Source organism: Podarcis erhardii, assembly GCF_964252035.2.
Source record: "Podarcis erhardii genome assembly, chromosome: 3".
Lineage (NCBI taxonomy): Eukaryota > Metazoa > Chordata > Lepidosauria > Squamata > Lacertidae > Podarcis > Podarcis erhardii.
Window position 1 is genome coordinate 28,172,596 of NC_138507.1, and position 24,864 is coordinate 28,197,459.

General features: G+C 44.7%; 1 protein-coding gene across 2 annotated transcripts in view; it reads left to right on the forward strand.

Moving 5' to 3' along the window:
- RNF144A (ring finger protein 144A) overlaps positions 1 to 24,864 on the forward strand; it is a 63,399-nt gene that overhangs the window by 19,780 nt on the left and 18,755 nt on the right. For both annotated transcript variants that reach the window (XM_081857415.1, XM_081857416.1), the window contains exon 2: positions 24,073 to 24,218. In XM_081857415.1, the coding sequence (XP_081713541.1) occupies positions 24,084 to 24,218 (135 nt within the window). In that variant the 5' untranslated portion in view covers positions 24,073 to 24,083. The remainder of the gene's footprint in view (positions 1 to 24,072; positions 24,219 to 24,864) is intronic.

Genomic DNA, 24,864 nt, shown 5'->3' on the forward strand with positions numbered 1-24,864 from the left:
TCCTAGGCTCTGTGGTTTAACCCACAGCGCCACCCGCGTCCCATTGCAGAGGGGAAGCAATGGCCAAAACATATTGACTAGACTAGGGTGAAACAGAAGGCAGTTCCTCCCTTGGAAAGTTAACGTTGTGCTTCCTGCCCTTTGTACGTGTTAGACTAGCTACATTTTTGTTGTTTTTGAAGTTATTTATTTGTTAATTTATTCCATAAACTTTATACAATTCTTTATTGCAACTAGCTACGTTTTTGTAAAGGTTCTTCTTACTCCTAGTAACAATGGGGATCCTCTTAGGACTGCCATGTTTTGTTCCAGCGTGGTTCTTGTGCTTTTAATTTCGGCGTTACAGTCTGAAATCCAACAGACACACATACAGTTGTACCTTGGTTGTCGAACTTAATCCGTTCGACTCCCGAAACGGTTCGAAAACCAAGGTGCCGCTTCCAATTGGCTGCAGGAGCTTCCTGCACTCAATCGGAAGCTGCAGAAGCCTCGTCGGACATTCGGCTTCCGAAAACTTTTCGCAAACCAGAACATTCACTTCCGGGTTTGCAGCGTTCAGGAACCAAAACGTCCCAAGTACAGTCATACCTCAGGTTACAGCCTTTTTTTGGGTTGTGGACTGCCAAAACCTGGAAGTACCAGAACGGGTTACTTCCAGGTTTCGACGGCTGTGTATGCGCAGAAGTGCTAAATTGCACTTTGTGCATGTGCAGAAGCACCGGCAACCTGTGTGTGTGCAGATGCGGGTTGCAAATGCTGCGGGTTGCGAACATTCATCCTGCACGGATCACTGTACCAAGGCGTTTGACAACCAAGGTACGACGTTACAGTGATAAACTCCCCATTACGATGAGGTTGGTTTTTTGGGGTTTTTTTTGAGAATGCAACTGTTAAAGGTACTGGGACCCACTTAATTTTAGTTTTAAAGACAACTATAGATATTATAAAAGGGCTGTAGAACAGGATCTAGCAACACTCCCTCACAGGCTTAGGCTGAATCCTGCACACCTTTACCTGGAATTCACCTTGAACTCAAGTGTGACTTACTTCTGAGTAGACATGGGATTGTGCTGTTAGTGGATGGACCTCATGCCTCAAAAGTCTTCATTTCATATAAATTCTTCCGATGTGTATTTTTTGAAGTTCAAATGGCTTTAAGAAAAATAAATGGCTAAAAATAAATAAATTGCTAACAATTTAAAAAGTGCTAGCTGGCAAGTTGACTCCAGCTGTTTGCCAAGTTTGGAAAGAAAAGCTATATATGCAGAAGTTCATTCAGCAGTAATGTAAAGATAGAGCTTGATATTTTTGTCATTTATTTTCACCTTGCACCTGCAACACACAAGTGCTTCTGGGCTGAGAGAATAGAGTTACAAATAATATAAGTACAAATAGGTACAAATAATAACGTTGCTGTTGTTGTTTATTGATGTTGTTGTTATCATCTCAAGTCCAATAAAACGACAGCCTAGCTGATAAATACAAGAGATAAACATTTTTAAAACTGTGTCTACTCGGAGGTAGGGATGGCGGACAAATTAGATTTAATTCATATTGAAAGGCAAACCTACCTAGGGACGCGGGTGGCGCTGTGGGTTAAAGCCTCAGCGCCTAGGACTTGCCGATCGAAAGGTCGGCGGTTCGAATCCCCGCGGCGGGGTGCGTTCCCGTCGTTCGGTCCCAGCGCCTGCCAACCTAGCAGTTCAAAAGCACCCTCGGGTGCAAGTAGATAAATAGGGACCGCTTACCAGCGGGAAGGTAAACGGCATTCCGTGTGCTGCGCTGGCTCGCCAGATGCAGCTTGTCACGCTGGCCACGTGACCCGGAAGTGTCTGTGGACAGCGCTGGCTCCTGGCCTATAGAGTGAGATGAGCGCACAACCCTAGAGTCTGTCAAGACTGGCCCGTACAGGCAGGGGTACCTTTACATTTACCTTACCTAACTACAAAACATTGCACAAACTGAAATTCAGGCATCGTTTGAATTTATTTGCAGTTCTCCAGCCAAGCAGTGTGTACTAACATACATATGCTAGCTCCAAGTGCTCATACAAATGTATTTATTAGTGGAAGCAACATTGGAAAGGCATTGAATTAGGGAAAATTGCTTTACAAAAATGTGTAGATTATGCAAAACTGCATAAAAAGCCTATGTAGTAGTATAAATTTGCTGATGAATTCTTATAAGGACTTAAAAAGAATAATCACAAACTTATCTGGGATTGTGGAGAACTGAACTAAACATTAGAAAAATGAGAAACTGAGTTTGACCAAATTGCCAGTCCTATGCCCCACAACTAACCCAGAGATGTCCTGTGGTCTAAACCACTGAGCCTTGGGCTTGCCGATCGAAAGGTTGGCGGTTCGAATCCCCGTGACGGGGTGAGCTCCCGTTGCTCGGTCCCTGCTCCTGCCAACCTAGCAGTTCAGAAACACGTCAAAGTGCAAGTAGATAAATAGGTAGTGCTCCGGTGGGAAGGTAAATGGTGTTTCTGTGCGCTGCTCTGGTTCACCAGAAGTGGCTTAGTCATGCTGGCCACATGACCCGGAAGCTGTACACTGGCTCCCTTGGCCAGTAAAGCGAGATGAGCGCCACAACCCCAGAGTCATCCGCGACTAGACCTAACAGTCAGGGATACCTTTACCTTTACCTTACTCAGAAATCAACTCCATACTTTCAGGCCAGTAGGTATACATTTGCAGCTTATATTCCTGGCAGAGATTTTTGTGCCCCCTCCAACTTTTCTCCAACAGGTCCCTCATACCCTGGCTGCTATGTTGTGTTATCATCTCAAGTGCAATAAAATGACTGCCTAGCTGATAAAATACAACAGACAAAGATTTTTTAAACTGTGTCTACTCAGAGGTTGGCTGCTATGGGGTAAAACCCAGAGTCCTGCCTGCTTCAACAAGCAAGAGGGGACTGTCATCGAGAACCAGCTTTTCAGACTGCCCCTGCAGCTATGCCTTTTAATAGCTGCACAAAAGGCAAGAATTAGCCAGCAAAACTTTTCTCCTGTACAGAGATGAACATTATCACACGCAAATTACAGTAGATCACACTGCTGGTGCTTTATTTTTTAAAGACATGGTTACAGGTGCTAGTTGCAAAGTTGGCAGCCCTTAGACAGACAGGGTCTGGCAACCCTACAGCTGGGTTTCATGACTGTAAGTGATGATTTGCAGCCACTTTATAAAAATTGAGGCTTTTTATTTATCCAGGTTTATAACGGGCTCATAATTGCTGCCCTTTGCTGGGTTAGGATTTTATTTATTTTTTTGCCATTGAGAAGCAGGATACTGAGGTTTGCAGAGGTTATTATTATTATTATTATTATTCCAGAGATCTAGAACATGGATGTTGGGCAGGGAAGGACAGAGGAGAAGAGGCTGACTTGCTGTGTTAGGTGTTCCCTCTCTTGCCTTTATGTTACTTCAACTTGTTTGATCTAATTTTTAACTACATGCACCAGGTTGCCCAAACAGTGTTGTTTGTCATTTTTGTTGGTTATTTTCATTCACTGCTAATTGTTCCTTAAAACCAAGGAATCTTCGCTGTTTTTACATACCCACACACAGACACACTCCTCTGTGAGAGTTGCCAGTCCTTTCCCTGGCAGACATTCCATGCCTTTAAATAGCTCTTTGGCTTTTAGAAATTAAGCAGGGGAAGCTTTTCCCCGTGACTTCTTCTCCAGGCCTAGAAAAGTTTCCTCTGCGGAAATGCTGCACATCAGGCAGTTCTCCCTTAAAGGCAGAGGATCACTGCCACCCATGAAGTGGCGTAGCGTGGGTTGTCAGCACCCGGGGCAAGGTAAGTAATTTGCACCCCCTAACCCGTGGATTTGCGCCCCCTAACCCGTGTATTTGCGCCCCCTAACCCTAACCCCCAGATGTTGCGCCCGGTGCGGCCGGCCCCCCCTGCACCCCCCACGCTACGCCACTGCACCCATGTAGAACTCGGTGCTCCCTCCCTCTTTCCTGCCCAAACAAATGCCATAGATTTATTCCTACAATTGCCTTCTTTTCCTTGCAGGTGTCTTTTTTAAAAAAAAAAACAAACACAAAAAAACAGAACAATACTTTATTTAGAATTCAACAATAACAAAGGAAAAAAAACCACAGTAGTTGTTACCGTATTTTTCGCTCCATAAGACGGACTTTTTTCCTCCTAAAAAGGGGAAATGTGAGTGTGTCACATTTCCTAAAAAGGGGAAATGTGAGTGTGTCTTATGGAGCGAATGGCGCTGCACAGAGAGGTAGAGCTGTGCAGCGCCCCTTCAGCGAAGCGGGAGGAGGAACGGCGCCCCTTCTGTTCCTTCTCCAGCTTCGCTGAAGGGGCGCTGCGCAGTTCTCCCTCTCACTGCCCTGAAGAGGCTTGGCGCGGTTATCCTAGAAGCCAGAACAGCCACACGGTATCCCAGAAGCCAGATCCCTCTTGCTGTTCTGGCTTCTGGGAGTCAGAATAAATTTTTCTTGTTTTCCTCCTCCCAAAACTAAGTGTGCCTTATGGTCTGGTGTGTCTTATGGAGCAAAAAATACAGCACATCAAATCATTACAATTAACCAATTTTAACAATATATAAATAATAATAAAGAAATTACACAACATCACTTTTAACTTACTGAGGTTTTCCTATTACACTTTTATCTCTTTATCTTTTTCTTAACATATCAAAAGGAGAAAGACCAAGAAAGGAAACACAAAAAGGAAAAGAGAGGAGAAAGAAGAAGGAGGGGAGGAGTGAAGGGAGGGGGGGAGAGAAAACAAAGCAAAACAAACACATTTGGCTTCTGATTAGACTCATTGTATTATTATTTCTACAGTTTTTTCACACACAGTTCCAAGTTACTGTATTTCTTTCTTTGCTTTTGTAAGATACCAAAAAAAATTATATTTGTTGTTTTCCTTGCAGCTGTCAGGTGCCTTGAGAAATGCATGGCAAGCAAGGTTTCAGCTAATGCAGCTTTTCCAGATTAGAGGAGCAGCGATAGCAGAAAGCTTTGCTTCCTGCACACATGCCGACCATGCGGCTGCAGGCATTGGAGTCCTTTCAGAAAACATGGTTGCAAGAAGGGCCCTTGTTGCATTGATTGGTGGGAGCACTTGCAGTTTGCTTGTCTCCATATCCTATACCAGGCATCCCCAACCTGTGGTCCTCCAGATGTTTTGGCCTACAACTCCCATGATCCCTAGCTAAGAGGACCAGTGGTCAGGGATGGTGGAAATTGTAGTCTGAAACATCTGGAGGGCCGAAGGTTGGGGATTCCTGTCCTATATGTTGTTACGGGTTTTCTCTACCTGTGTTGTAACATATCTAATACAGAAATGTGTAACATCCCGCCTCCCTATATATATATATATATATGCACTTACATTTAATGCCTTATTTGTAAATAAATAAGTAAATAAATTGCAGTTCCACACAAATTATGTTTCCATTGCCTCATCTGTGTGTACAGGCAACCCCTGATTTGTGTGGGGGTCACGAGCCTGGTCATCGTGTGTGAAGGCCACTTCCGAGTCACCACAACGCCTTTGGGGGCGTCACTTGGACGTGCATAAATCTGTCATTGCCTCTATGGAAAAAAGGGAGGCAGCGCAATACCTACTAGTACTCAAAGTCTGTCAGCAAAATCAGGCTGCTTGGTGCAGTTTCTTCCCGTTTAACCTCCGTCTTTTGCTTCAAGATGGGAGCTCCATTTTAGAACTCCCAATGTGGAAGACAGATTTCAAAGGGAAGAGGAAAATTAATTTTAACTGCAGTTTGTGTTAGAGGTTTATCTTGAAACGAGGCTTTGACAAAATACCTCAAAGACTTGCAGAATCAAAGCACTTGGATGTCTCTTTGCAGACTGTCAGCTGGTGCTAAAATATTTTCACCAGCCATTTCACATTTCATTTAAATCATCAAACAGCTCCAGTTCACAGTTGTACATAAAGCCTAACACTTCCCTCTTGTTCCTTACTTTTGATCATGTATTAGCCCTGGTTGTATTGTCACGCAAAGTTTTCACCCGGTGTTGCTGCTGTTTTTTAATTGCCTGTCTCTCTAACTACCAGACAGTTGCTCTTTTGAAATAGCGCAGGCTGCTCTTCCTTTCATTCATCTGCCCTGTTCTTTGCTAAGGCTGTTTGTGCTGAACAATTCACTTCGATTTTGCAAAGTGTTCCAATATGTTTTAGCTCCTATTATTGCTGAGAGATAACCCGAAGGATTGTTATGAGTTTGAGAGTGGGGAGGAAGCAAGATGTATTTGAGATCCTTCTAACCTCTGTATCCAGCAAATTCCAAAGGAAGAATACAATTACAAGATAATAAATGAATAATCATAGAAAGTTTTAAAAAGAATGAGTGGCGTAAAATATATTCCATATTGAAATACAGTGGTACCTCAGGTTAAGTACTTAATTCGTTCCGGAGGTTCGTTCTTAACCTGAAACCGTTATTAACCTGAAGCACCATTTTAGTTAATGGGGCCTCCTGCTGCTGCCGCGTTGCCGGAGCATGATTTCTGTTCTCATCCTGAAGCAAAGTTCTTAACCTGAGGCACTATTTATGGGTTAGCGGAGTCTGTAACCTGAAGCATATGTAACCTGAAGCGCATGTAACCTGAGGTACCACTGTACACAGTTTATATTTGTACCAAATATTCATGAATGTTGCCAAATAGACTCATATTTAGTGGTAATGGGCCAAGCCAAACTCTATTTTAAAGGCTTTCCTCCCCTTTGCCAGGCTTAGGTCAGCTCAGCCTGAACTTGTGATGTAGCAGAGTTTGTCTTTTCTGAAAATGCATCACATATGCAGGGGGCATAAATGCAAAAAGGAACGGCTTCAGGGTAATCTCTCTCAAGGCACAGAGGAATGATGGCAAGCCATGCATGCAGAGAACCCATGTTCCTTATCAAAGTCACAAGGATTTGACAGACATATAAATAGAAACCCCCTTTAAAAAAAAAAGGGGCTTCGGAAAGCAAAAAATGCTGAATGACAGGCAGGCTGTGACTTTTGATAGGTAATCTTTCTCTCTCTCAATGCATGGCACCAGAGGGCTTCTAGCATTGCTTGTGGTGAGAGCCGATTCCTACAAAATTGCTTTTAGATGCTTTGTTTATATGCTAGAACTCAGCATAACCTGCTTTGGCAAATCCAGGAGGTATGTGGAAGAAGAGAGAATTATGAAGACATCAATGTGTTCAACCACATCAGCTTGAAAGGGCACTACTAGCATTCCTGGTGAAGGCATGTATTTCTTGAATTTCTTCGGTAATACAAAATACCTGCGCTTTTAAAAATTGAAATATTAAAAGTATATTCACTAATAGTTAAATGGTGGTACGTTGCTCCGTTATGGGAAGAAGGGAAGTGTGTGTGTCTCTTTTTCCAAGTGCAGTGGTACCTCAGGTTAAGTACTTAATTCGTTCCGGAGGTCCATTCTTAACCTGAAACTGTTCTTAACCTGAAGCACCACTTTAGCTAATGGGGCCTCCTGCTGCCGCCATGCCACAGGAGCACAATTTCTGTTCTCATCCTGAAGCAAAGTTCTTAACCTGAAGCACTATTTATGGGTTAGCGGAGTCTGTAACCTGAAGCATATGTAACCTGAGGTACCACTGTATACTTGCAAAGTGATGTAAAAATTCAGCTCTTTAAGAAATGAAGCTTTTCTCCCAATGGGAAAAAAGTGGTGGTACATTAAGAAAATGGAGATAACAACACAGTAAGCCACATTTTGTCCACAGGGGCATCTGATAACTTCGGCCTGGTTTCGACAAGCCTCAGGTCATGTGATAAAAGCTGCTCCTGGCTCTGTTATTTGGACTAGCAGCAGAGGATTTGCATGTTTGAATGTTTTTTTGGGGGGGGAGAGAGAAATAGCATGTCAGTGAATGCTAGGCTGGAACCCTGTTCTTCAACCTCCAGTTCTTTATGAGTAGAGAGTTTCTTTAAATACAGGAAGATTCAGTCATGCTGCTGCTCCCTCCTGCAGTCTTTCGATAGCTCTGTCGGTAGAGCGTGAGATTCTTCATCTCAGAGTTGTGTGTTCAAGTCCCGCATTGGGCAAAAGATTCCTGCATTGCTGGGGTTGGACAAAAGGACCCTTGTGGTCCCTTCCAACTCTTATGATTCTGTTATCTGTGAAGAAGGTGCCGTCCATGTGATTTGCTCTTTGCCCACGTGACCTGTCATCAGCACTGTATTCGCCAGTTAGGGCCAAACCGAGATGTAGCTGCAGCATATCCAGATGTTTTAAAGCCTGGATTTGCCCAAACTGCATACAAAGGGGTGGAGGGAATATGGTTTTTAAAAGCAAAAGTGTTATGTAGGCAGAGGCCGCTGAAGGTGGCAGTTCATTTACCCAGACTCAGTTTCCCCCCCTCCTTTACTTGAGCTGCGCAACAGAAAGCTCTTAGGCAAAGAACAGCAGTGGGGAGCAGCAAGAAAGCAGGGGTCAGCAAGCCTTTTCAGCAGGGGGCCGGTCCACTGTGCCTCAGACCTTGTGGGGGGGGGGGGCGGACTATATTTTGAAGGAAAAAAATGAATGAATTCCTATGCCCCACAACTAACCCAGATATGCATTTTAAATAAAAACACACATTCTACTCATGTAAAAACACAAGGCAGGCCCCACAAATAACCCAGAGATGCATGTTCAAGAAAAAGACACATTCTACTCATGTAAAAACATGCTGATTCCCGGACCGTCCACGGGCTGGATTTAGAAGGCGATTGGGCCGGATCCAGCCTCCAGGCCTTAGTTTGCCTACCTATGACCTATGGCAACAGAGACGGTGTACGTAACCAGCAACACGGAAAAATGTTACACCGTTTGCCATCACCAGCAATAGGAAACAAGTCATTGAATCATAGACCCTGAGGATCATCTGGTCCAATTCCCATCACCCTTAACCATCACTAGTCTTGCTGGCTAGGGATGATGGGAGTTGTAGTCCAAAAACAGCTGGAGGACCAATTTTTGGAAGCCCTGATTTAGTCCAACCCTTCAGTGCAAGAACATGCAGCTGTCCCATACAGGGATCGAACCTGCAATCTTTGCATTATGAGTACCACACTCTAACCAGCTGAGCTATTTCCTCAATCCTCAAAGGTATGAATTGAGGGCTGAGGTGGGCAGAGAACAGCGATTGCTTCTGAAGTTCAGATTATGCCCGGGGGGACAGATCCAGAGCCTTGAGGTTTCAAGCGTTAAGAGTTAAATTTGGGTCTTTCCTGAAAGCAGCGTGCACAGCCTAGTTCCATTTCCACCTAATGTATTCAGTGGCAGCAGACAGTTGCCCTTTCTTCCCATTCAAAAGAGGCTCGCTATTCAGAAAACCTGCGACAGCTCATTTAGCTCTTCAGTTACCAGCCTCATAAAGCCCAAGGTATAAAAGAGTGACCCTTCAGACACGAATAATGGTGGTTCCATGACTCGGCGCTTTTTGTGCCTCTGTTTTCGTTTAGTAATCTAGATAAGGTTTGGTCCTCCAACTAGTTCTTCTGTTAGATATTTGGCTCACAGTATTCTAACGTTCCCCCTGCTGCCCTTCTCGTGGGATAGGCAGTGCAGACAAAAGAGACATTGTTGTGCTGGACTTTGCATTAGCTGTCTTGACAACAGTTGGCCTCTGCACACAGTTTTCGCTTTTTATCCTTTTATTGTCGTCCGGTGCCAAGAAGAACATGGATTTTACTTTGCTTAAAAATAAAAAAATATCATGGCAAGTTCCTTTGAACGAATCTGAGATACAGTGCAACTTTCTATTTATATATCCCCCCCCATACCAACCATGAAAATAATTCAATTGCTTTTTTAAAAAAAAGAACCGGAAAGATATATATGATAAAATGAGTGCTCATTACTAAACTCTTGGCTACAAATTTCAGCACAAAAGAAAGGACAGAGTTGACAAGATTTTTGGCAGTGTGCTAAACAGGCCCAGGGTAAATTGCTTTTTAAAGTGATTTTGGGTGGCTTTTTGTCATTTTAGCTGGAATTCCCCCCTCCCCTGTGTAAAATACTTAGCTTGATGTACTTTATCAGTTTAATATATTATTTTAGTGTTGCATGAGAAATGCATTGTCAGTTTTAAATACAGCTAGAATGGCTGCTATCCAAATAATGAATTAGTGAAGCAAAATGCCAAATTTCCTTTCATACTGGAGAAGCTCTGTGCATTGTATCATTAAAAGAGATACTTGGATCTTCTGGGGTCTGTGGACCACCAGTTGGGAACCACTGCTGGTATGTTTATGACTTAGAGCAACATGGCTTTTGTGAACTGCTATTTTTTTCTGGCGGTACGGCCACCACTTGGGATGAGTCTTAAACCGCTTCCAGATTAAAACTCAACTCCTTCAGCACTCCAGTTCAGCTGTACTGTATACTTTGAGCAAGAGAATAAATCTGTAGGGTCAACTAGTATGCTCCTTCGTTCTACATACAAAGTAGATGTCCTTTCTGGGAGCTTCATATTTAGCCACAGTATGTTTTAGGTCTGTTAAGGGAAGAAACAATGCTGTCCAGGGTTGTAAAGACTGTGGAGAGAATAATTGGGTGCACTCTTCCCACCTTGGATCAAATCTATGCTTCCAGGTGCCATAAGAAAGCTGCAGAGATAGCGCAGGATAGTGCGCACCCTGGAAATGATCTCTTTCCATTTCTGCCTTCTGGAAGAAGGTACAGGGTTATAAAGACTAGGACTAGCCGCCTGAGAAACAGTTTCTATCCAAATGCAGTTCTGGTTTTAAACGCAGTGTAAGGTAGTTGCTATGGGAGTATATGGTATTTAATTATGGGGTATCAGAGTTTTTAGGGGGTTAACCAGGCTGGGATAGCAGGCTTGTTGGTTTTTGAATGTCTGATGTAGATTTTTTTCAGTTTCGTTGTTCTGTATGGGACAATGACCATAAAGATTATCATATCGTATATTGTGTAGACTAGGGTTCTAACATCAAGCCTAGGGTCTGTTCTTGTCTGAATTTGCCCATGGCCAGATTACAGGTGCCCAATTGCTGCCTACCTTTTCTGACCCTATTGAGTCCCCTGAGCAGATTTGTGTGTTAAGTTCAGTAGATCAATTGAGTTCAAAAGATGGTATTGCAGAGTACTCTCAAAAGCACTGCACCACACAAAATGGCTGCAAGTACATTGAACATGGACAGATAAACACGGGTTGAGTTATTAAGGGGCATGTGCTAAATCAGTAGCCAAGTGTTACAATCCCTTAGAGCAGCTTAGAAAGCTAATTTCCTGGATTCTGAATCACAAAAGGAGACTGTGTGAGTACAGGGTGCTCCTGACTTCAGAAGTTCACTACCCAGTTTGCGGAGCAGGGTGGTGACAGAGGGGAACTTTCTCCCTCTCAAGATGGTACTTGTGTAGCGGACTGTAACGCCTGTAGAGACCTAATCAAATCACCCGGTGCCAAAACTCAGATGCCCTTGACCTAAACACTTGTGACCAACCCCACTTAGGGTCACATGAATTGGCCACAACTCCCTCTTGTTTCCCCTTTTGAGTTTTCCTTCATAGTTAGATTTGGCCAGTGTCGGAAGCAACCGCATAACTCATTCCTTCCACCCAAATGGACTTGCGCTTCCAAAACCGCAGCCTTCCCCGCCATCCCATGACTGTGCCAAATGGCTTTTAAAAATGAGCAAAGCTTCAAAAGCAATTTATGATATAGCCCAGACGGAGGTTGCTCTAAGTATGACTGACAACTGAACAGTAGCTTCTTGGATCCTGGCCGTTTCACGTGCTCTCCCTTTTCTGCTCACATTTCTGGTGCAGTTGTGATGAATGTGCCACTTGTTGCTACTCTGTGGTAGTTAGACGGAGCCATTTCTTTTAACGCAGAGAAGGCCGCTATAACAATAGTTTTCTATGAGGGCAAGCGTAACCTTGCCTACACAGGTCAAGTGGTTGTTTGTTTTCTTTAAACTGCCTCTAAAGGGAAGGAAGAGCTCTATCATAGGAATGTGGTGAAGGCTAAAGTACATTTTAATTGTGTTCTGTGGTCAGGAATGGGCAAATTTAGAACTGTACGCAGTAGGTCTCCCACTGATAAAAAACCCCGGGACTTGGATGGGTGGTATCGGAACAATGCACAGCTAACTTCATTTCCAATTATGCAAGGTCTTTTGAGAACCATCAGTCCTTTGGTTTTCTTTGTTAGGAAGCTTGACTAATCATGGTGGCATGGTGCCTCAGGCGAAGCAACTTCCTGGAAGTTGTATTGAAATAGTATGGACTTAAAAGTAAAGGTAAAGGGACTCCTGACCATTAGGTCCAGTCGTGACCGACTCTGGGGTTGCGGCGCTCATCTCGCTTTATTGGCCGAGGGAGCCGGCCACTTCTGGCGAACCATTACTAAGCTACTTCTGGCGAACCAGAGCAGCGCACAGAAACACCGTTTACCTTCCCGCCGGAGCGGTACCTATTTATCTACTTGCACTTTGACGTGCTTTCGAACTGCTAGGTTGGCAGGAGTAGTATGGACTTAATTTCTAGTAATTAATTCTGTTTGGGTGTCAAGCAAATACTAATGTGGGACGTTGCTACTCATGGCTTTGAAAGTCCTGACCTGTAAAACCCTAAACGTTGCATTGAGAAGAATGGATCACATTGCTGATTTGATCCTCATTTGGAAGGTTTCGTCAAGTCACGGCTCACAGGTTTAGACGTAAAGGCGTTTCCGTTGTTTTATTCTTTGTGTAAACTGTCCTGGGAATACAACTGAAGGATGGTAACAGAAATACTTACAATGCATAATATGCGAAGCTGAAAGCAGAGAGGGAATGTGCAGATGCAGGGCTTGTTCCAGATCGCCCAAACCAGGACATCTGAATCTCACCATTGGGACTTAAGCCAACCTGCAACTGAGATTGGTTCCATTGATTTTGGTGAGACTTTATAGCTCAGTGCCAGCCATGTTTGCACAGTGGACATAAGTCCTATTGAATTCAGTTGGACTTACTCCCAGGTCAGTAGGGTTAGAACTGCAGCCTTAGTCATGACTGATGACTTTTGATGTGTTGGTGACTCACACTCACGTTTTTGCCTCAAGAAACCCTGTGCAAGTACTTCTGCTTGCACAGCAAGGACCCCTCCCCCATATTGGCTCAAGGGGCTGTCAGGAGAACCCCAGAACAGCAGGGGGAGGGGGTATTTTTTATTTTATTTTTTACATCTGACAAGCTGGAATGCTTGCCCAAGTAGAACCGTCGGAAAAACGCAATGTTGAATTCCACCCAGAACCACTTTTAAGAGCATTTTTCCACAAGGCTCCTCTTCAAGGCTGAGATGTGCTATTCCAAAATGTTTGATCCCAGCGAGCAACCAGGCCAGCCCAGCTAGATAGTATAACACAGGGGTCAGCAACCTTTTTCAGCCATGGGCCGGTCCCTCAGACCATGTGGTAGGCCAGACTATATTTTGAAGAGAGAGAGAAATGAACGAATTCCTATGCCCCACAAATAACCCAGAGATGCATTTTAAATAAACGGACACATTCTACTAATGTAAAAACATGCTGATTCCCAGACCATTTGTGGGCCGGATTTAGAAGGCAATTGGGCCGCATCTGGCCCACGGGCCTTAGGTTGCCTACCCCTGGTATAACAGACCAAGGGTGTGGGGCTGTTCCTTCGGAGGCCTACATTTCAGTTCACTATTTGCAGTTACAGTGGTACCTCGGGTTAAGTACTTAATTCGTTCCGGAGGTCCGTACTTAACCTGAAACTGTTCTTAACCTGAAGCACTACTTTAGCTAATGGGGCCTCCTGCTGCCGCTGCGTCGCCGGAGCATGATTTCTGTTCTCATCCTGAAGCAAAGTTCTTAACCCGAGGTAATATTTCTGGGTTAGCAGAGTCTGTAACCTGAAGCATATGTAACCTGAAGCGTATGTAACCCAGGGTACCACTGTATTCTCCCCACCTCAACCTCCACCAAAGGCATGGATTGCCCTCTTAAGTATTTTCTGCTTTCATTTTCTTACCATCTGAGGACTGCGTTTGGTTAGTACAAGTGTTGTCATAGAATCATAGGACTGTAGAGTTGGGAGGATCAACTAACCAGTCCAACCTCTTGCAATGTAGGGGATTGAACCTGCAACCTTGGTGTTATCGGCACCGAGCTCTTACCAACTGAGCTATCCAAGCTCTGGAAATATACATTCTGCTCAAGCGCAGACCTCTTTGGTACGCATTTGCAGTAGCATGTGAAACAACAACAAAAACAACCTCCCCTGAAAAAAGTTTATGACTTATTAAGATTTAATCTGTTACTGGAAATGTCCGAAAACAGCTTGGAAGTCCTAATTTAAGCATTCCAATGTAATTTAGGGTGTTCAGTTTTAAAATAGGAAAACCCGAGGTAGTGCCCTCTTAGAACTCAGATCCTATTTTTGTATCTGAGATGGTAATTCTGGACTATAAGGCTGCCCTTAAGGAAAGAGCGGTCATTAAAGTAAATAGGAAAGGACAATAATGAAAGAGACTGACCCAGAAAAAGATTCACTGTTGGAACAGTGGTATTGCTTTAAATAGACATGTATGTCCCAGGAGCTGATTTTCTTTTACCACATGACTCAACTGGGCTACTGTGGAGGGATCTTCATCTATGATCGTGCCAGAAGATTGAACAGAGGGCAGGGCCCTGTGGGTTTTGGACTGGTTTGATCTCTGTCAGCAGAAGTTCAGTTTTGAGATTCCTACCTTCTAAAATGTTCAGCAAACAGTCTCTTTTGGAAAGTTTAGAACAGGCTTCTCCCTCTTTAGTCACAATCCCTTTAATAATAACTTGATTTTTCCAGCGAAGCTTTTTATAAGAATTTATTTGAAGTGTTTACTTTTTGGGCATGAGGAAAAAGCAGGTCTTCTAAGCGTATCCCAAGAATTCTTTGAGAGAATGGTTTGCAGAGCAAAGCCCGATTCAAGCATTCCTTTTGCTGTTTTTAACCACCATAGTTAAATGGATCATATTACTGCAAGGATAAAGATTACTGCAAGAATACAAAATGCTTATTTATAAAAATGGTGTCAAGGGAAAGGGGGTGTCTGCACTTTTCATTTAATTTTAAATTTATATACGTTTTTCACCATCACTGTACACAAGGCAGTTTTTCAATTGATAAATGAGTATGCATTAGATTTGTTTAGTATTCTGCAGGGCAGTATTCTGAATTGGCAAATCCCCCAAATTTTACCCAAGTCCTGCTTTGGGTATACAGTGGTACCTCGGGTTAAGTACTTAATTCGTTCTGGAGGTCTGTTCTTAACCTGAAACTGTTCTTAACCTGAGGTACCACTTTAGCTAATGGGGCCTCCTGCTGCTGCCGCACTGCCGGAGCACGATTTCTGTTCTTATCCTGAAGCAAAGTTCTTAACCTGAAGCACTATTTCTGGGTTAGCGGAGTGTGTAACCTGAAGCGTATGTAATGTGAAGCGTATGTAACCCGAGGTACCACTGTACTTCAGTAGCAGTGTTGTGCCTTTCTCTTACTTTCTTCTCCTTGCCAGTTTCAGAGCCAAATCACATGAGCCTTTGTGCACATGGCATGTGCTGGTGGTTGTCATTTCCTTCCTTCCTTCCTTTTGGCCAATTCAAGCTAATTTCAATCCACACTGCTCTATGCCAGAAGGGTCACGTAACTGCCACACACTGAAGTTGCACAGCTAGACTTTTAGGACCCTCCCACAACAGAAGCTTCTAAAGGGTTTGCTGCAGTGTGCACATATTCACACAACCCTTCTCCGTGCAGGCAAAGCCAATCCAAGCAGAATGAACAGCACAGCTGTTGAGCACAGATGGATTTGTTAGAATGGGTCCCTTAATCCTACGAGGAAGCTAAAGCTAAAGCCTTTCCTTCCCAGTTGCATTGTGTGGTTCTGCGCAGGTCGACTCTGAAGTACTGTACCTCCTCCCCCACAATCCTTTTTGTGTCGTGTCTTTTAGATTGTAAGCCTAAGGGCAGGAACTACGTTTGTGAGCTGCTCCAGAAGCCCTCTTTAGCTGAAGGTTGAGATTTCTTTTAAAAAGCTTTAAATAAGTCTTTAGTGCAGCTTGCACCTTGATAAGTGTGTTTAGGAGGATTGCAGCCTTATGGAGGAGTCCCATGCATGGTTACTCACAGGTAAAGCTTATCCACACTTACTTTTTGCCCCGCCCCGCTCTTTTTTTTTGCCCCTAGCTTTCCTCGCAAAAACCTGCTCTTTAAAGCTGAATCGGTGCAAATGTCAGCTCGAGTTTCTCCGTGGATTGACGTTTGCTCCAGTTGAGTTTTAAAGAGCAGGTTTTTGCAGGAAACGCAAAACAACAACCCCAGGCACTCAGACACGAGAGCTTTAAATCACGAAGCATCCCAGGAAAGAGCAGAGGAAAGCTAAGTGTGGATAAGCCCCCCTGTTGAGCTGAACGGGACTTAAAAAGGTACGGTAAAGGGACCCCTGACCATTAGGTCCCAGTCATGACCGACTCTGGGGTTGCGGCGCTCATCTCTCTTTATTGGCCGAGGGAGCCGGCGTACAGCTTCCGGGTCATGTGGCCAGCATGACTAAGCCGCTTCTGGCGAACCAGAGCAGCGCACGGAAACGCCGTTTACCTTCCTGCCAGAGCAGTACCTATTTATCTACTTGCACTTTGACATGCATTTGAACTGCTAGGTTGGCAGGAGCAGGGACCGAGCAACAGGAGCTCACCCGGTTGCGGGGATTCGAACCGCCGACCTTCTGATTGGCAAGTCCTAGGCTCTGTGGTTTAACCCACAGCGCCACCTGCGTCCCTGCTATGTAAATGTGGACAGAATTGGCTGGAATTTGTAGGCCCTAAGCTTTTTACAGAGCAGGAAAAAGCATTGAAATCCTCAGCTTCGAAAGGTTTTTTTTCTGTGGTTTTTTTTTTTTTTTTACAGCCCTTAATTCCCTGTTTCTTTCTTGCATGATGGAATCCTCACAAGGTAAAAGGAATAAAGCAGTTTCTCTCTTCTGATAACCGCTCATGGCTAGCAGCTTCTCCTCAAGCAGGGACATGTTGGGTGTCACATCAGGACATGGCTGAAGGAGGATTTTGTTTGATGTTCTACCAAAACCACTTCACTGCTTGGAATGTGCAGTTCTGAGACGCACAAGCAAATGCTTTGTAATGAGCCTTAGGATTTATTCAAGACGTCTCTATGTTTGAGCCCTTCACGGAGCCCTGGATATTATTAACACCGACATAGGTAGGCTCGCAAAGGTAAAATAGCCCAAAAGGAAAATTCCTCCCAGAATAGTTTCCTGGCAGGACAACCCGTACTCCTGCGTGGAGTATGATCAGCACAATATGGCGTGTGTTGTCTACTGCCTGGTGCATACAGTCACAGATGCCAGCGGGCACACAATCCATTGTGAGGTTTTCCAGCAAAACCCCCATTGTAGTGAATGGAAGCTGTACAAGATTCCACGGCGGGCAAAAAGATGGCAGGCATTATTTCTGGGTGAAGTGAAAGTCTGTAATAGCATTTTCATAGCTTCTGCCCATTCACCTGTAGGTAAGGTAAAAGGTAAAGGACACCTGGACGGTTAAGTCCAGTCAAAGGCAACTATGGGGTTGTGGCGCTCATCTCACTTTCAGGTCAAGGGAGCCGGTGTTTGTCCACAAACAGCTTTCTGGGTCATGTGGCCAGCATGACTAAACCGCTTCTGGCGCAACAGAACACTGTGACAGAAACCAAAGCGCACGGAAACACTGTTTACCTTCCTGCCACAGCAGTACCTGTTTATCTACTTGCACTGGTATGCTTTCAGACTGCTAGGTTGGCAGGAGCTGGGACAGAGCAACGGCAGCTCACTCGGTTGCGGGGATTCGAACCACCGACCTTCTGATCGGCAAGCCCAAGAGGCTCAGTGGTTTAGACCACAGGCTCTAACAATAAGCACCACTTGTTTAACTCTTCCCCACCAAGGGAGAGGTGCCCCCTCTTCCCCCTCAACCTCCTATGGTTGGATGTCTGTTGGAGACAACCCAATCCCCTCCCCCCAATGCACATTATAGCTTAGTCGCAATCTGGAAGTTAAAAATAAAACTAACAGTTCTGAGCATGCTTACTTGAAAATCAATTCCATCGAAATCAATAGGACTGGTGTTTTCAGAAGAATGTTTAGCATAGTATAAGAGAAGTATATTATTATTATTTCTCTTTCTGAAATCTGATAGGACGAAGGAAGCTTGTCCTGACCCCTGCAGTCCACTTAGCTTCTTTGCTTCTCTGTGCTGTGTTCCGCCACACAAGTTATTTGTGGCCTCATTGCTGTCCATGCCAGCCATCAGGTACTTGACAAGTTGGGAGACCCAGACCATTATGGATCCCTGCGTGCCCAGCTTGATGGTGGCATTGTAGTATCTACTTAGTTGGTTTATGCAATGGCCATATGGTACACGGTTGCATAGACAAGCAGGCTGCGCATAAATCACCCCTCTTCAATTAGTGCAATTTCATTGGGAGCAGTGGCTTATGATGGGAAGTGTGGAAAGTATTGCTGGCTCTAGTATCTTGAGATACATTCAATTCTTCATTCAGTTTTTATGTTCAAGCTATCAAGGTTATGAGTTATAGTACATGTTTATGCACACCACCCAACATTTCTCTGATCAAAATAGGGGTGTCCTATTCCATACCTGCCAACACTTCTCTGATGAATATAGGGACATCCTACCACGCCCTCGAACATTTCTGCGATGAAAATAGGAAAAGCGGGACATTCTGGGATCAAATCAGAAATCAGGACAGCTTCTGGAAATCTGGGACTGTCTCTGGAAAATAGGGACACTTGGAGGATCTGATTTATGTAAAAGTACAAATGTTTGGTGTCTTTTTGTGTATTTCTTGCTTGCTGTCCGCCCACTCTTGGTCCAAGTGCCACTAATTACCTTTGAAAACTCTTAATGGCTTTGGACCCTGGTACTTAGAGAACTGTTCCCAGGCGGTACAATCCTCATCAGAGGCCCTGTTCTGTATCCTGTTGCCCTCTGAAGGTGGGTGGATGGTGACCAGAGAGAAACTTTTAAGTATTGATGCTTGCTTAAGAAGCGCAGAACCATCTGTAAGGGGAACACAAGTTTGTTTTAGCTCCAACTGAAACGGAAAGTTAATTTCTAAATCTGGCATTCCTCTTCCTTAATTTGCTTAGCTCGCTAGAATTGCTAAACCACTTTCAGAGAAGCAGCTGAAACATGGAGGGAATTAATCAGTTTACTAACTCAGAAGTTAATTTTCGGTTTCTGCTTGAGACGGACATGGCAACAATAACTATCTTCTAGTTAAGATGCTTCCTTCACCCCCCCCCCCGTTTTTTAACATTTAATTTTAAATAAGCGGACCATAAAAAATTCACAAAATGCTTCCTCAATTACAAAGTACGTTGTAATTTTCATTAGTATATTAGTAACAGATGCATTTTCATATTTTTCAAGTAATTGCCAAAGGGGGCAGAAATTGCCTGACCAGAATTAGGGTTTGCCTTGCAATTCACACCTGTGGTACCAGCAACCTTCCACCTGGAAGGAAGGTCCAACGCACATGCCTTTTGTCCCGAAGAAGGAAGACTCTTACGCTGGGAGTACCGTATTTTTCGCTCTATAGGGCGCACCTGACCATAGGACACACCTTGTTTTAGAAGGGGAGAACAAAAAAAAAATTATCTCCCTCTCTGCACAGCGCCCCTTCAGCGAAGCGGCAGGAGAAATGGAGCCCCTTCCATTTCTCCTCCCGCTTTGCTGAAGGGGCACTGCACAGAGAGGGAAAGCTGCGCAGCGCCTCTCCAGCAAAGCAAAGCCAGGAGAGCAAGAGGGATCGGTGCGCACCAACCCCTCTTGCTCTCCAGGCTTAGCGAAAGCAATTCGAAGCCTCCAGAGCGTGACGGGAGCGCTCCCACTACGCTGTGGAGGCTTCGTGTTGCTATCGCTGAAGCCGTGGAGCCTGCAATCGCTCCATAAGACGCACACATTTCCCCTTAATTTTTGGAGGGGAAAAAGTGCATCTTATAGAGTGAAAAATACGGTATATTTTTTTTCAGTGGCTCCCTCACATTGTCTGTCACACTGTAAAATGTAGCATCTAAGGCTCTACCATGATTCATTGCTATTATGGGTGGACTTGTGCATACTGGGAACAATAATTTACCACAGTGAAATAGCCCTCAGGAAGCCTGTGGGATGTTTATGTTGCTTCCATCTTTTGTAAGCTGTGCCCCATGATATTATTTTCATCGTTTCTCTGGGATGGTGCTCCTGTTCTTAACACAGGTTAACACTTTGCTGAATGGGGCTCGCTCCCAGTTAAGTTTGTCCAGCTCTCCCACGTGCACCCTCATTGGAGCAGCCTAGGTTGACTTGATTCAACACATACACACACACTTCATAATCTTTCCCCTTAGGAACAACGTTTCCTCATTCAGCCTCCCAAATAATATATATGCAGGCCTCTGTTGATCACCTGGCTTGGGGATTAATTACTTACTACAAGCGGCAGCTGCATATGATGGGACTCTTCAACAGCATAAGGCTCTGAAACTACTCGGCCAAACAGCATCATGTCTGGGTAAGGGTAGTCCATTGCTTTTGGACCTAAGACACTTTAAGGCAGGCCCAAGAACCCTTTGGCCTTCCAGATGTTACTGAACTACAGCTCCCATCAGCCACAGCAGACGTAGCCAGTGACCAGGGATGTTGGGAGTGTTATTACAACCACATCTGAAGGGCTAGCGCTTCCCCACACTCGCTCAAAGGCAATCCGGTGCCCCTCCAGATGTTTTCAACTCCAACTCCTATTGGCTTAGCCAATGGGAGTTAGAAGAATAGAACTGGACCCTAGTTGGACTTGGGTCATCTGGTCCAACACCGTGCAATGTAGGAATCTTTTGCCCCATGTGGGCCTCGTACCCACAACCCTGAGATTAAGCTAACTGAGCTATCCAGTGAGACTTCATAGTTGTATAGTCCAAAACATCTGGAGGGCACCAGATTGAGGAGGGCTGTTCTGGAGGGTCCAGTTAAAAAAATAATTACAATGGAGCTATGCTGCTTGCCCCTTTTGAAACATATTTGGGAAGGGGAAGCTTGTAGCAAAAAAGGGGGCAGAATGGGAAGAGGCTAGGGTCTTTCATTAGTGGACTATTTTCTCTTGACACTGTCCTAAGCTGCAGGGTTTCCGACTCATATTTAACGAGGGTTCCTTTACAAGGGAGAAACATTTACTGGACTGGCATTACTCATGATGTGTAGTTTTGCTCAGCGTGTGAGTTATTTGCAGCTGAGCTAATGGCAGCCAGAGTGCCTGTGATGTCATGCTGCTTTGCAGCCGCAGGTGACATCAGAGTAGATCTTCTGGTGTACCAAGAGGGCAGTTAGCAAGGGCAGAGTTGGAGGATGAGGCTGCAAGAGGGATGAGGTCAGCAGAGACAGAAGAGATTTTATGGGATGGTGGATATTATACTGATGGGATCTTTTTTTAAAAAAAATACAATTAGTTAACGGTACAAATCAATGTTGTCTTGCTTGCTTCTGCATGAGGCCCAGCCTCTTCGAAAGCTTCTCTCGGAGATGATATCTCTCCTGTGTACCATCCCTGACAATAACAGAAGAGATGGACACCCTTTTCTTCCCTGGACGGACTCTGCGCCTTTAACGGTTCTGTGGCCTGCACACAGCCTGGCCCTATAGCACTTCCCAACAGGAAATAACACAACCCTGGATTTCAAAATATTAAGTGTTCTACTCCCACTTGGCTCCCGACAAGTAAACAGGCCTCTTTGTTCTCTGCTTCGCACCAACCAAGTGCCTGCGTTTTTCTCACCCACAGACAACAGACTTCCTCTCTAAGGGCAGCTTGTTGTGTTGTGTTTTGTAATTGGATAGGGAGCACAGCAAGTAGAAAACACACTTGCCTCCACATCACTTGTGAGAGTGCACATATGTATAAACAAACACTTTCTCCTTTAAAATCCACAGGCTTGGCAACTGGGGAAGGCTCTTCTCTGCTACTTGTGTGTATCTTGAGAGGAAAATAGTACAGTTAAGCCACCCTGGCATATTGAAAACAGAGCAGCGCCTTGAGTAGTCATAGATGAAATGGCATCTCTTGATGTTCCCACTTTCAGTATTGTTTTTGTTTTTGTAATGCAGCAGTAAGTGGTATACCCAATGCATCACAATGCTTAAAAATGTATTGGTAAGCAAATTTCATTCCCGCATAAACTCAGGTAGTTCAATGTCTCTCAGTTTGGAAGGAAAACATGGAACCATCTAAAAATAAAGTGGTTTCTACATATTCCAGGAAATCTGTAGAGACACATTTGTATGAACGTTTTTCAAAACCAGCACTGGGTTGATTGGTGGGGGGGGGGGGAGGGGAGTGAACCCCAGTAAACCAAAACCAACAAAAAGTGTGGTTTAATATACACACAAATATCTTTACCCTCCTCCTTCTGCCTGGTTCACACACTCTTGCACACCCGTAGAACTTCACACAAGGAAAATAGTTTGTTCTGAGGTCCACTGTATCTCTGTAACAACATGATTTAGAGCTAATATCCGGTTCAGTACCTTTTTCTATCCCCTCGCCGCGAGCAAAGTTCATGCCGTGGATTTTCAGAAGAAATGATCTGGGACGCCCACCCCAATATATGATTGCTTGATCTTTTCTTGCTTTTCTCTCTCTCATCCAATTCTTGCCAGTTCAGTGTTAGCTTTGCCTGATACTGCTTTGTGGCGAAGAACTGAAATATTTTGTTTGTTTGTTTCCTTGGAGACCTGAAGGCCAAACTGTAAAGCGATTTTTCGTAACTGTTGGAGGGCTTCAAGTCCGCAAATCGATAGTTACAGGAAAATGCAGCCTTTTGAGCTGAGATATGAATTACGAAAAAAGCTAAAACTGTAGCTCGATATAGGGATGAATCATATAATTACATTGTTCGTTAGACTGGTGGGAGTGCATGGGCTTTTATCCCTTTTAGTATTAAGGTGCAGGTGTGTGTTTGGGCATTTAAAAGAATGGGGGAGCTGTATGTTATGGATTATGTAGCCTGTGGCAGAAAGCTCATGCTCTGTTGCTCTACTCCCCACCTCAGTAGAACAGAACTAAAAACACACCAAGGCTCAGGATTCACTAGCATGGCACAGTCTGAAGCTTGGACTCAGCTTACAGTATATTTGCCAGCAAGGCTGGCCATTGCTGAATATAAACATCCTCTTTGGCCTGTGCATATGAGTTATGTGATAACATAAAACCATTTCTCCTCAACAAGATTACGTCTTAAGTGTCCACTCTATGCATCATTACATTCTGCAGTTTGAAACGGGACTAGTGATTGAGCCCATTAGCACTGTGATGGAAGTGACGAATAGCCTGATGCGATAAACTGACCTGTGGCACGAACACTGTGGGCAGAACACCCAGTCAAGTAGGGTGGCCATGCCTGTCCCCTTTCTATGCACATTTCCCATTTGGGAGGGGAAAATAAGGCTCTGCTCAGTGTTAGGGTACCAAGGGGTTGCTCGAGAGCAAGTAGGTAAATGCCTCCCTGCTTGGCTGTGAAGCCTTGCTTTTGATGCCAAAATAAACTTTCTCTGTGCAGAGCGCCACTCTCCCGTGGCTGGCTCATTCACTGGCAGAATCTGTGAGTGGGCGGTCCTTAAACCTTCCCCAGCAGAGTAGTTTCTTGATGCCCAATCTGCGCCTCCCCTCTCGGCATGGAAGCCTACTGTGCAGGGAGGGCGTGGGTAACGGAGGACCTCTCTCCTCCCCGCTTTGCCCAGGCAAGGTGTCTTGGCACTGCCTCGCCTCCTCCGAGCCCTGAAGCTCCTCTCCACTGGAGGTGTGGTCACTCTCCTCCGTGCAGGAGGAGCTGCTTCCCACGCTCTTTGGGGGCTCTCTGTAATCCATCCGGCTTTTTCCCTCTCGCCCCTGAGCCGATGGCAGTTCCCTGACACTCAGCTTTGCATCGAGGCCAGGCAGCAGAAGATGGACCAGGTGTCTGATAAAGTTCTCTTTCTTTCTTTCACTTATGCATCTCTTCTCTCTCATTTCAGGTTATTCTGCAATGACTACAGCAAGATACAGACCTACTTGGGACTTGGTGCTCGATCCTCTTGTGTCATGCAAACTCTGCCTTGGAGAATTTCCAGTGGAGCAGATGACAACAATCGCACAATGCCAGTGCATCTTCTGTACTTTGGTTAGTAAGCTTCAAACAATGTATGCGCCTCGGCTGGAATCGGTTCTGTTGTCCACACCACACCCGCCAAGATCTGTGCAAAGCCAACGAAAGTTATGCTTGAGGATTTGTGGGTTGTACATAGTTAATGCAGGCTTGCGGGCATAGTCCCAGGGTTGTTGTGGTGCTTTTACATCTCCTGTTGTATTACCCTGGTACTTAATACCACACATACAGACCTGTGGGAAAATTCTGGGCTGCTTCAGGGAAGATGGGAGTGGTGAGGTTTATTGGACAGAAGCTCCCAAGATGCACCTTGCTGGTTCAGTCGCTGGCGTTTGGCCTAATCTCACTTGCAGTGCCTGTGAGAGGATAAAATGGAGGTAATCCTTATAGGTGCCGCTTTTGCAGAGGGATGAAAATATTATAATGATAATTATGTGCCCATTTATGGATGAGCGGGCACCTGGGGCTTATTCAGACTCATATTGTTATGATCTGTTACCGGATTGTGAGGTTGTGTTTATTAAGTTGTGTGCCTTACTTCATAAAAAAGCACATCTGAAAGAAAGAGGGGAACGGAATGTGTGTGTTTGTGTGTGTGTGTGAGGAGGGTGTCTTTGTGCTACATCAGCGACATTTCAAACAGAGAAGCCAAAGAGCAATC